Raw genomic sequence first — 13,114 nt, 5'->3', positions numbered from 1 at the left:
ACGATTGGCCGGGCGGCGTTGCGTGCGGCCAACCGGCGCCGGCCACGCTCCGTCCGCAGGAAACCGCACATGGAAAGCCGGGATTGGCGGCCGCGGCCCCGCGCCCCGCCCCCGCCGGCTCGCCATTGGCCGCGTGTTTGGCGTGGGGCGCCGCGATTGGCCAGGCGCCGGGAGCCCCCCTCGCGCTGCGGAGGGGCGCCGTTGATAAGGTGGAGGGGGAGGGCCGCGACTGCGCCAGCGGCATCGGCGGTGGCGGGGCCGGTTGCGTGAGGGGCCGGTAGGGCAGGGCCGTGCTCTTCTCCGCCACCGCGGCCTGCGTCGCCATGAGGTCGGCCTGGGGGCTCGCTCTGGCCTGCGCGCTTCTGCTGGCCGGTGAGTGCCCCTCCACATCCCGCCGGCTGCCTTCTGGAACCTTCTGGCGGCGGAGGCTGAGGGGAGGGAGCGTTAGGGGGCTGATGGCACCCGCTGGGTGGGAAGCGAGGGGGGGAGCGGCGCTGGGCACGCTCCCGGGGGGTGGGGGGGCTCCTCCCTGCATTTCTGGGCTTTATTCCCCCAGGAGGTGGGTGGGGGCGTGGGGGAGGTTGGGGGTGCAGGGATTGGGGGGGGGGGGGGAAGCCGACAATTTGGGTAGGGACACACTGGGGGGGCTCAGCTTGCTGCCTGTCTCGTTCTATCCAGCGTCCGTTGGCGCAGAGGAGGTGGATGTGGATGCAACCGTGGAGGATGACTTGGGTAAAAGCAGGGAAGGGTCCCGGACTGACGATGAAGTTGTTCAGAGGTTAGTAGGTGGGGTGCTGGGTAAGCAGCTTTTAAAGCATCAGGAGGCTGTCTTGCTTTAAAAAAAAAATCAATTTTAGTATCAGTAATGCTTAAACTCGCAGAGGTTGGAGTGTGGGGGAGTAACACGCAAAAACTAGTCAGATGTTAAAAATAAAATATATCAAAAGAAGATTGTTGCCTTTTATATAGAGGTGAGACAGAGAACTTGGACTCAGAAGTATTTAACTTGGTTTTGTCCAATTTCATCAGTTCTATAAGAACCAATAGATAAATGGGGGTTATTCTTGCACATAACAGCATGTGGTAAATGGTGCAGGTTAGTGCCCACTGGTTGAGTAGCTCTACACCAATCCTTGGAAGTATACCTCATGTTGAGCATTGCAATAGTTGTAATATACCTGTGTTTTTCCCTGAACTTAATAATGAAATAGTCTTATTTGGAATCACGGATTTTCTCTTGCAGTTTAGATTGTGGCTGTGCAACTGATGACAACAAGTCTTGCAAATCTCATTTGATCACCACGTTTGAGCTATCAGTGTTAGTGGTTAAAAGTTACTGCTTCTCTAGTTAGACCGTTGTTGTGATTGCTAGACAATTAGTGGAAACCGTACGTAGGCAAGATCATTTGACGGTTTCTCATTCTTCTTACAGAGAGGAAGAAGCTATCCAGCTAGATGGCCTAAATGCATCCCAGATCAAAGAAATCAGAGAAAAATCTGAGAAGTTTGCATTTCAAGCAGAAGTTAACAGAATGATGAAACTTATCATCAATTCTTTATATAAAAATAAAGAGGTTAGTACCTGTATCAGTAGAACATGCTAGAAATGTTCATGTGTATTCTTGAATTCCTGACAACTGGATTCTGTTTCAGATTTTCCTGAGGGAACTTATTTCAAATGCTTCGGATGCTTTAGATAAGATACGGTTAATATCCTTGACTGATGAAAATGCTCTTGCTGGTAATGAGGAGCTCACTGTCAAAATCAAGGTAAGAAATGTTAGATACGCTGTCTCTCACTGAAGAGCAGTGGCAGGAATGTAAGAAGACAGTGCATCATTAGGGCATTACATTTATTGCCTAATACTGATGCAAATACAAATTAGGACTACGTTACGATCAAGTCTCCTTAACACTCTTCTGTGATAAGTGTAGTAGGTAGTGAGATTTAAAATAAAGTAAAACTTAATCTTTTTCTTTTTTTTAGTGTGACAAAGAGAAGAACATGCTTCACGTTACAGATACGGGTATTGGCATGACAAAAGAGGAGTTGATTAAAAACCTGGGTACCATTGCAAAGTCTGGTACAAGTGAATTCTTAAACAAGATGACTGAAATGCAGGATGATAGCCAGTCAACATCTGAGTTAATTGGCCAGTTTGGTGTTGGCTTTTATTCTGCCTTCTTAGTAGCAGACAGAGTTATCGTCACATCAAAACACAACAATGATACTCAGCACATTTGGGAGTCAGATTCAAATGAATTCTCTGTGATTGATGACCCAAGAGGAAACACTTTAGGACGTGGCACAACCATAACGTAAGTATTAAGTTTCCTTGGATGCTTAAAATAAATGTATTGTAGATTAATCTTTCTCACTGGAGTATGTCTGTGACTTTGGTATTGCAACTACATATAGTGTTTGATTCTTGGAGTATGGATGTTTCCAGTTGAATAGAAACATCCAAACTATTAACCGCATGCAAAATGTGGGCTGGTAATGGTTCTTTATTCTGTTAGATTAATGAAAAAAACAGTGAGCATATTGACAATGGCTTGCAAGTAATTACAAACTTAGCAGCCTGTAGATTGATTCAGTTTCTCGATGCAGTTGTGGTACAACAGAATGTCTACAGGCTTGTAGAGCCTTCTCTTGGAAACAGGTGATTGTTAATACACCTGTCAGACTGGTCTGATGTGACTTTGAAGTTAGATGTAGTTGGACAGCCCTGTTTTTTTCCATTGTGCACATAAGTTTATTTGATCTGGGCTTAGAGGAGCCCTTCAGTCATTTTCAGGACTTCTTACTACTGAAAGGCAAAGCATTAGCATGACCATGATATTCATTAGCAGGAAAATGTTTGTCTTGGTCCTCTGCATCCAAACGAAGCCAGAGTGAATCGAAGTCCCGATCACTGTTGATTTGAGGCTTTTGTTTAGATTTATAGGCATTTTGTTATGCTGACAATTCTTTAAAAAGAAGGAGCTTTCCATGTGATTAAAGTGGTTTTAATAGGTATCTGAATTTTAAAGATACCAGAGGATTTGCTAGTTGAGCTGCAGTTGAATAATTTTGGGTCACTAGAGCTGCAACAGTGGAAAGATGAGTCTCCTCCAGTAAAACTATTTAAACTACTAGTCCAACATTTACTCTTGTATTTTCTTTTAGCCTTGTCTTGAAGGAAGAAGCATCTGATTATCTTGAGTTGGATACTGTTAAAAACCTCGTCAAGAAATACTCACAGTTCATAAACTTCCCCATATATGTGTGGAGCAGCAAGGTAAGTGCATTTACCAGAGCATTGTACACTGAGCTGTATTTCATAGCTCATGGTCTTTCAAGGGCCAGATACTTCAAGAAGGAGGGCATGCTATAGAATTTCTACTAGTCTAACTGTTTTGGGCTAGTGAGATTCAGTGGAAAGGAAGAACTGGCTAGCATTTTGCTAGCTACTTACTACTCAAGGCACAAACTTGTGCTAAGATCACAAACTTTGAAGGAACTTGGTTTTATTAACTTTTTTTTAACCAAAGAAGCAAAACTGTGCAAAATATTAGGAAGCAATCTTTATTTCACATGCTTTGATTGGTATCTGGAAGCTTTGGTAAGCTCTCAAGCATGGTTAGGTGTCGTCAATATTGGGTAGCATTTTAACTTTAATGGTTGTTCTTGCAATGTTTTCTTGGTGTAGCACTAGCTTGACATCACCCAATCTGATTAAAGGTGGTGTTTTATTAAAGGTAAAGTGTAAAGCTATGAAGATGTTAAAATTTGAGTACAGTGGCCTCCCAGAGTACCAAAAGACAGCATGTGGTCATAAAAAATGTGACTGAAAAAACATACTTATCTGTGAGGAAATGCTTGCAACAGGCAATCAATCTCTCAGCACTATTCTAACTTGGGTGATTTAGGCCATTTGATAGAATAGTTATCTAGCAGGTACTTCTAGTAAGTAGTCTAAACATCACTTTGAATTGTCTACTTAGACGGAGACTGTAGAAGAACCTATAGAGGAAGAGGAAGCAAAGGAGAAAGAAGAAACAGATGATGATGAAGCTGCAGTTGAAGAGGAGGAGGAGGAGAAGAAACCAAAAACAAAGAAGGTAAGCTTTTTCAGACTAGATGAGGTCTTCTAAGTCATGCCAGATACTTCAGCAGTTTTCATAGTCTTCTAGAGGTGTGTTTTCAAACAGTCCCATTCAACTGGAGTTAAACACCGTATAAGATGGTAAATAAGATGTGGTTGAAATAAGGTGAATGTCTACCCATAGTCTTGTCAGGCAGGGAGCCTGCTGGAGAGCTTACTTCAGGCATGGAGCCAGCAAGCAAGCTTCTCAGTGATACTGGATTAAGTAAACTGACACTGACTGGTTTAAATTGAACATAGTCTTTTCTGGGAAGCTTTTTTCAGAGTTGCAGAAGGAGAGTAATCACAACACTTCAGTGAATGTGAAATGTGCACAGGGTACACTGAAGTGTGGACTTGCTCTCTGTTGCCACATATTAGCAGTATTAGCTTATTGCTAATACATATGCTTGAGTGAGATTATCCAGGCCACCGTCTTAATTTAGTTTGTAGATTAGAAATATGTATTTTTCTGATGCTATTTTAGGATTTCAGCCTCAGTGGAGTTTCTTTAATTCAGGTTTTGTGTCAATTAAAGAACACATCTTTATTCTTGTGTTTACATACCTAGGTTGAAAAGACTGTCTGGGATTGGGAGCTCATGAATGACATAAAACCCATCTGGCAGAGACCGTCTAAAGAAGTTGAAGAGGATGAATACAAAGCTTTTTACAAAACCTTTTCCAAGGTAAGCTGTAAGCTTCAAAATTGTTCCAAAGCAGTAGGCTTGCTGTAGTATTTCTTGCTGTGTAAGCAACACTGAGTGCTTCATTCTGAAGAACGAATTGCTGCCAGTAAGAGGACTGAACTGCAGGTTCTCTGAGGTGTGGCATTCCGGCTAGGAGCTGCTCTCTTTTCCAGGGAGAAGATAATGCCACCCAACTGGCAGGTGGCCTAGGTAGGGAGGTAACGTGTTTGAGCTCCTGTGAAGCTTACTGATTAATTTAAACAACTGACGAGGAAATTTCATGTAGTTTAAGAGTGGCTATGTTGATGTTGTACATGATAAAAGAAAGAAGGAAATGGAGCTTTGTAGACACACACTGTTTACAAGTAAAGACAATCTTAACATGACTTAAGAGTATCTTACTATGGTCTTGGCATCGCCTTGGTTAGCTTTAAAAAAAAAAAAAAGGAAGCATCTAGTAGTTACTAGAAAACTTCTGTGTGAATAACTCTGTAGAATCTGGAGCTTTCAGTTCCATAAAGCATGGTTAGATGGTTTAATTATGTAATAACTTGCAAATTCATGTTATAGAAGAACTGACTTGCCAGTACTTTGCTAACATAGACTTAAAGAAAATTTCACTTCACAGGAACATGATGATCCAATGGCTTACATCCACTTCACTGCTGAAGGGGAAGTAACTTTCAAATCAATCTTGTTCGTTCCTAATTCTGCTCCACGTGGCTTGTTTGATGAATATGGGTCTAAAAAAAGTGATTTCATTAAGGTAAGACAAGCAAGTGATTATTGCTATAGTTTTCTGTTTAAAAAATAACCCATAACCTGATTATTGTTCTCTTTGTAATTCAGCTGTATGTTCGAAGAGTGTTCATCACTGATGACTTCCATGACATGATGCCCAAATATCTTAACTTCGTTAAGGGTGTTGTAAGTATTAAAAAAAAATGTAAGACTTAATTTTTATTTCCAAATGCTGCTAGCTATAATTAAAAAAAATCTCCTTCAACTAGGTGGATTCTGATGATCTTCCTCTGAATGTATCTCGTGAAACACTTCAGCAGCATAAACTCTTAAAGGTAAGATAGTTGGTCTTATATTTTTAATTGGGGGCACATTCAGAGTAAATAAGTGGATAAATAGCAAGGTTTAGATGATAAATGGCTTGATTAAATATTGTTAGGAGTGAAAGTAAAGTATTGGTAACCAAGCATTGCTGTTTTCAGACCACTTTTAAGTCAGAACAATTGAGTGTTGTGAACCCATTCTTTGCAGTGAGGCTGAATTGAGGGATCTTTCAATTGCATATTGCTGTAACGTTGTATTTACTGCTTTTCCTAGGTGATCAGAAAGAAACTTGTTCGTAAGACTCTTGATATGATCAAGAAAATTGCAGAAGAAAAATACAATGACACATTCTGGAAGGAGTTTGGTACTAATGTCAAGCTTGGAGTTATTGAGGATCACTCCAATCGTACACGACTGGCTAAACTTCTTCGCTTCCAGTCCTCTCATCATGAAAGTAACCTTACAAGCCTTGACCAGTATGTGGAAAGAATGAAAGAGAAACAAGACAAAATATATTTCATGGCAGGTGCCAGCAGAAAGGAGGTAAGTGAGCAGGGAAGGAAAGAAATGTTACTGCTGTGGTTTTATGGTACAATAAACATTGTAAACTGCTTGTACTTGCTGTGAAGCATGGCATAGCCATGGTTGTGTTACTACTGCAGTTCAGTTTTCCTTGTGTTAACATTTGTAACATAGCAGTACAATTTTGAGTAGCTGCTGGTATCAACAATGTTTAACTGGTATCTTGGTCTGTCCTCATACAGGCAGAGTCGTCACCATTTGTTGAACGTCTTCTGAAAAAGGGCTACGAAGTGATATACCTGACTGAACCTGTGGATGAATACTGTATTCAAGCTCTGCCAGAATTTGATGGCAAGAGGTTTCAGAACGTAGCAAAAGAAGGAGTTAAGTTTGAAGAAAGTGAAAAATCTAAGGAGAGCCGAGAAGCCTTGGAAAAGGAATTTGAACCACTCTTGAACTGGATGAAAGACAAAGCTCTGAAGGACAAGGTTACAAATATTTAATGCTTATTTGTAAATGCTGCTGTAGTTCATACAAAGCCTTGCAAACTCTGGGGTTGTAGAGCTGACCATAACTTCCTGGTCTGTTCTTCAATGGATTAAGAAATGTTTTAACACCTTTTACTTCAGGAAGGCAGTGAGTTAGAATGTCACCTTAGAGCTTTCATAAAAAACTGAAGTGGCCATGTGGTAGCAAATTTGAGCTGTTTAACTCCATTTAAGAGTTATTTGAACTAATTTCAAGGCTTTTTTCTGCAGATTGAAAAAGCTGTGCTCTCTCAACGTTTAACCCAGTCTCCATGTGCACTTGTGGCTAGTCAGTATGGATGGTCTGGTAACATGGAAAGAATCATGAAAGCTCAAGCTTACCAAACTGGAAAGGACATATCTACAAAGTAAGCTTTCCATTAGCAGCAGATGCGAAATGTAGTTGATAAGAACCTTTGGTTAGTGTGGGCACAAGAAGCTTCCATGTGGTTCAAATGATCTGCCATAATTTAAGGTCGTTCATAAATAAGTTGCAACCTCTATAATTGCTGTTTCAAAACCTGGTAGGTAAAACTCTGCTTACTGAGCAATACTCATCAGTAGTATTTGCATCTGTCATTCAGTGACATAAGATGAACTATCACAATAACTTGTTTTTTAGAGGCTCACTAAGCAGGGAGGGAGGGGGCAGATAACCTTGTTACTATGGGTATAAGCAGTGTTCTTGGTTTTAAAGGGATGCCTGGGTCCCATCCTTCAAAACTTAGTGATGTGACTTCTGTTCTTTCCAGTTACTATGCTAGCCAAAAGAAGACATTTGAAATAAACCCCAGACATCCACTGATCAAAGATATGCTGAGGCGAGTCAAGGTAAGTAAGTAACAGTAGTGAAATGCTGACTGCAAAGCTGTCAGTGCAGCCTAATTAACAGCTGTGTCTGTGGGTTTTTTGTGCTTCCATATTAGGAAAACGAAGATGACAAAACAGTTTCAGATCTTGCAGTGGTATTGTTTGAAACTGCAACTTTGAGATCAGGATATATGTTACCAGACACCAAAGAATATGGAGACAGAATAGAAAGGATGCTTCGTTTGAGTTTAAACATTGACCTGGATGCAAAGGTTAGTAGCCTACAATGTGTAGCAGATATTTACACCTTTTAAGATGTAACTGCAGCAGTAGACTTGCATATGTAGCTAGTTTCCTGACCTTAAGTGGGCTCAGAAGCGTGGTCCAAGTTTCTGGCTGGGAAAGTGATGAGCCTTTCATGCTTGTATCCTCTTCCACTATTCTTTGTGGTTGCCTGGGATTCTGCTTTTCCATTATGCTTTTTTCAAGTATGGCTGTCTTTAAGTGGTGGTTCTGTGGGAGTAAATTAGGGGCTGGACAGATGCATGTGCCCATTTCACTAATGGGGAAAGAAGTTCACAGGTTGGGGTATAGGTCTTCTCTCAATGCTATGCAAGAAATTAAGCTGGTATCCTGCCAGGTGAAATATGATAGTGTTTTAGTGCAGAAGAGAATCTGGTTTCTCTTTCAGGTAACCTGGAGCACATGTTATGAACTGGTAGTACTGTAGCCTGTATTTAGCTAGTCTGTGACTAGCAAACAATGTAAGCAAATAAAGCTTTGAATGCATAGTAAAGTGTTTGTGACCCTCCCACAGGTGGAAGAAGAGCCTGAAGAGCCTGAAGATGCAGCTGAGGAGGCAGAGCAAGATGAGGAAGAGGTGGATGCTGATGCTGAAGATAGTGAAACACAGAAGGTAAGGTCTCAAGTTTGATTCGTCTTTCATCTCTTATATCTATGTGCAGCTTTATCTGGTGCTTCCTGACAACAGATTTCTTCACTTAGCATTCTGTGACTGTAGCTGTCAGTGTAAGGTTTTCCAAGCTTTTCTTGGAGGGGAAAAAACCTACTGCACAAATCTTCTGTATCAATTTTCATTGTAAGAAGAAAAAAATAAATGTATTCAGGGTTTGGAGCTAAATTAAGCTAAAGATTGTTATGAGTGCCCCGTGGCAAAAAGTAATAGTAAATCCCCTACCATGAGCTTCCTGTTACCTGCTGGATTTATACAGCTTGTGGGCAGTAGTTTCTACAAATTGGCCATTAAGTACTGTGATTTCTCAGTGATGTTAACTTCTAAGTTACTGTGAAGTCCCGACTGGACCTGCTTGCTTAGGCTGCTTTTGGAAGAGTCCTGTAACATTACATCTTGAGACTAATAAAAATACAAAGCTTTTAGAGATGTATTTGCCTACTATTATCTGTCAGATTACCTAAGAATACATGGAACAGTACTTACTGTACTGTAGATAACTATTAGTTTTAATGCTATCACTACTGCATTTACAGAGTAGCATAACCTGCAGTGATAACAATAAATAAGGGAGCAAAGTTACGGGATGTTAACAATACTAATACTATGCCTGACAGATAACTTAAAGTATTAAAGATGGTAAACTAAATCTGAGTGAACTGAAGTTTTGTTTTTTAATGTCTCTTCAAAAGTTATATTATGTCTGTTAGTGCTTTGGGAAGCATCAACAGTTTTTCAGTTCATCTGAAATAGCTTTTGTAACTTCTTGCACTTTGAAAAAGCAATGTTCTGATTTCTCTGTTTGTCTCCACAGGAATCCACAGATGTGAAGGATGAACTGTAAACTGCATTTGCCTACCATCCTGCACTGGGGGGCTAGGAAGGGATGTGAATTAAATTCTGTGTTTTTCCACTGTAAAAGGTTGAGGGATGGTATGGGGGTTAAGGGCAGAGGAGATTTTTTTTAAGTTGACTTTTCTAAAGCATTCCTCATGAATGTAAATTTGTATTATTTAACTGACTTGGTGTAAAATCTTGTCATGTACAAAATAAAATGTTCCCAAACACCAGTAACTTTAAATTTTACATAGTAAGCTCAGCTCATCTTCAAGAATAAAGGGATTGTCTTGAGTGTTCAGGTCCTTTGTCTAATAGGGAATGTGCTGTCCTCATGCCATTCCACCCTAGTACAGCCACATTTGTGAAATACACAGCAGTCAAAAGTGTATGTGTAAGGCTCAGTTTTGTGTTAACAGATCTGCTGTGCTGTTCAATCCCAAGTACACCTGGCATCTAGGACCTCTCTACTGAAGCTTGTGTGGAATGAGTATTCAAGAAGTTACTTAATAATGACAACTTAAAGATGAGAGGGCATTTAAAAATAGTATTGGAATTGAAGTCCTGCTGGCTTGAATGGAAAGGCAATGTTGTAAAAAGTGAGAGCTTCTAGCAGGCTTTCTGAAATGTGCTTAAACCACAGTGGCACTGGGTATGACTTCACTGCACTTTACAGAGCAGGCAGGGGTAGCTATTGCAGCTGAGATCAGCAAAATGCTTTTCCTTTCATTAAAAGGTTGAAGAATAACTGGACATGTTATCTCTCTGGGAGACTATCCTTATCCTCCCCTGTAGTAACCCTGCCTTTAACTCAGGTAGCTTTCCCAACAGCTACAGTAGTCCTTTCTCCATTTTTTTCATGTGCAAGTTCTTTGCTGTTACAGTTAATCTTTAACGCTATTATTTCTGAATTTTTAGATCTTGTTCTGTCCCTACTGTGACAAATCACTGTACATACTTGAGCTAATTCAAGCTAAATCTGTTGACACCAAATGGAGTACTGTGTAACATAGACAAGTTAAGTTGGACACACCACTGTCTCTTCTACTTAGCACATTAGTTGTGTGGTGTTTGCATGAAGTACTGTTTTCTCACCAGTGCCTCTACTTTTGAAACAGATTTTTCAGAGTTGGTAGGAAAGGTTTACATTGATTCTTTATTTGCCTTCTGTGAAAGTACATAGAGTTATTGTCTAAGTACTGCTCCTACTTGAGAACCACTCTTGTTAACTAGGCAGGCAAAAGAGTGAAACTTAAGTCTCATGATCTTAGGTGAAATCACCTGTACTTGGGTGAAGACACCTAAACGCTGAGGTGAAAAGCTTGTGTTCCTGTTTACTTTTACTAGGCTGTGTTGCCCAAATAATTAGGGTTTATTCATGGGTATAGACTTTGTTTATTAAAGTATGCTATTTGAGGCTTCCTGGAAGAGGAGCTTAACTGGGATGGGGGTTCACTGCTGAAGTGTCTTTAATACACAAAGTTGAGTTAGGAGTAGTCTAACTCCAGAGTTGTTTAGCAGGTAGTATCTGCTGTAATAGCAGCAGTCCTTTGTTAGTCAGTTCTTGAACAGGGCAAGAGCACTATTTTTAAGGCATGTGTTTTGTAGCAATTAACTGCTTTTAAGGTTTTCATTTAATATTTCTTAAAATAACTTGTAATGTTCCAGATTCACTAGATAAAGCTTGAAATACGAAGTAAATCCTTTAATGCATTGAAAGCACGCATGCCCATCTTATCTATGCTTGACCAGCCTGAGTAGCAGACAGGGCTTAGGCCTGCGGTCTGGTTTTGCAGCTCAGAAACCTGGTAGGAATGTTACTAGAGGTGTAGGCTTGTTTGGCATGGAATCCTTTTCTGTTTATTCCTTACAAACTTCAAACCACCTTTGCTCTGTTCTGTGGCTGGAGTTCTGAGGGCATTGATCGGTTACAGGATGCCCTATCTGATTCAGTTTCAAAAATAATAAAGAGCACACTTTGGAGTCATGCTTTGTGCTTCTTCATCTTCCTCAGCTGAGGCTGTCATGTGCAGCATGGCTGTGGTCCAGCTGCTTTATTTACCCTGGAGTGACAACTGTTTGTATTAATAGGCACAAACACACAGCTGTAACTTTTCATCAACTTTGTGAAACAGTATCGCTGCTGGAAGAAGTGTCTTGCAGTCATACTGAGGTTTTTTTCCACTCCTGTAGTTGTACCGATTCTGGGTAGTAACTGCTATTCAACCCTGGCACACTGGCAGCTTTGCTGCTACTAGATGGGCACCCATGAGTGCTTCCCCTAGTACATGCTCCCCTAAAACATGCTCCTTGTTGCTCAGTTTCCACTAGAACGAGGATGCTTCTAGCCAAGTCAAATGTGAGTGAGATTTGAGGTTGAAGCCTGTGCCTAATCTGGGAGCCTTTGTCAGGGAAAAGCGATTCCCAGCCTTTACATGCTCTGCTGCATACTGTTCAGGAAGGTTGGCACACCATCTTTGTGGCACGCTGACTTGACATAACTTCTTGAGTTCCTAGTGGAAGAATGTTGTGGAGAGCCTGAGGCCTGAAAGGTAAACCTGCACTTAGTGTTTTGTTCAAAAGCAGTCAGTACATAAACAGAAGATGCCCACATGGAGTACAAACAGTTTTGCACATATTTGCTCCATTTTAACTAATAAAACCAAGTGGACCAAAACAGATTTCCTGTCAGTAATACAGACAAAGCTGCTATAACAGCAGCTAACTGGCATTAGTCCTGTGCAAGAAGTGCTGCTGTAAGGAGTCTTTATTTGTTCATGCCGTAATTTACTGTACTAGGTTCTGTATTACATAGAACAAAACTATTGTTATAGTGTAACAAGAGGGTAAGTGCCAACAGTCGATCAGGATTCTATTACCGAAGAACAGATACTCATTAGGGCTAATGATCAGTAATAAAAGTTTGTTTGTTTGTTTTTTTAAGTGTTTTTACATGTTTCTCTAGCTTCCTACACTCGTTCGTCAGCTGTTGTGGTTTAACCCTGGCAGGCAGCTAGGCACCACACAGCTCTTCCCTCAGTAGCCCCATGGGAGGGGGGAGAGAATGGGAAAGGTAAAGGTTAGGAAACTTGATAAAGACAGTTGGGTAGGTACAAGTAAGAGCTATGCCCCCAAGCAAAGCCAAGCAAGGCATTCAGTCCTCCCCTCAGCAAGCAGATGTCAGCCATTCACAGGAAAGTAGGGCTCTTGCATAACAGCTTCCTGGGAAGACAAAGGCCATCACTCTGTTCACACACTTCTTTCCCCTCCAGTTTTAAATTTGGGCACATCACAGGGCCTGGGCCCTCCCTTGGGCCAGCTGCCCTGGCTGTGTCCCCTCCTGGGTCCTGGTGCATCCCCAGCCTCCTCGCTGGCAGGGCTGCGCAAGAAGCTGAAAAGACCTTGCCTCTGCATAGGCACTGCTGCAGCAACTAAAACATCCGTGTTAGTGCTGCTATTTTCACCAAAAATCCAGAACGTAACATCATGTAAACGTCTACGAAGAAAATTACCTGTACCAAAACCAGGGCATCAGCTGAAAAGCTTCAAACTCCATCAGACACAG

The 13,114-nt window shown here is 41.2% G+C and overlaps 1 protein-coding gene across 1 annotated transcript; it reads left to right on the top strand.

Moving 5' to 3' along the window:
• Positions 1 to 202: 202 nt before the first annotated feature.
• HSP90B1 (heat shock protein 90 beta family member 1) lies at positions 203 to 10,147 on the top strand. The gene is made up of 18 exons (XM_035341596.1): positions 203 to 372; positions 679 to 778; positions 1,433 to 1,574; positions 1,654 to 1,770; positions 1,988 to 2,319; positions 3,170 to 3,281; positions 3,988 to 4,104; positions 4,699 to 4,815; positions 5,444 to 5,581; positions 5,665 to 5,742; positions 5,826 to 5,891; positions 6,154 to 6,423; positions 6,645 to 6,890; positions 7,161 to 7,297; positions 7,682 to 7,760; positions 7,856 to 8,011; positions 8,557 to 8,655; positions 9,527 to 10,147. The coding sequence occupies exons 1-18, from the start codon at positions 324 to 326 to the stop codon at positions 9,554 to 9,556; spliced, it is 2,385 nt and encodes a 794-aa protein (XP_035197487.1). The 5' UTR covers positions 203 to 323; the 3' UTR covers positions 9,557 to 10,147.
• Positions 10,148 to 13,114: the final 2,967 nt, after the last annotated feature.

Source organism: Oxyura jamaicensis, chromosome 1, assembly GCF_011077185.1.
Source record: "Oxyura jamaicensis isolate SHBP4307 breed ruddy duck chromosome 1, BPBGC_Ojam_1.0, whole genome shotgun sequence".
In the NCBI taxonomy this organism is placed as follows: Eukaryota; Metazoa; Chordata; class Aves; order Anseriformes; family Anatidae; genus Oxyura; species Oxyura jamaicensis.
This window is presented reverse-complemented; position numbering and strand designations above follow the sequence as displayed.

Bases quoted from the DNA above. Each gene is read 5' to 3' on its own strand.
- HSP90B1 (XM_035341596.1), top strand. From the start codon at position 324: ATGAGGTCGGCCTGGGGGCTCGCTCTGGCCTGCGCGCTTCTGCTGGCC. The intron at 3,282-3,987 runs GTAAGTGCATTT...TTGTCTACTTAG, and splicing joins TATATGTGTGGAGCAGCAAG to ACGGAGACTGTAGAAGAACC. The intron at 8,656-9,526 runs GTAAGGTCTCAA...TTGTCTCCACAG, and splicing joins AAGATAGTGAAACACAGAAG to GAATCCACAGATGTGAAGGA.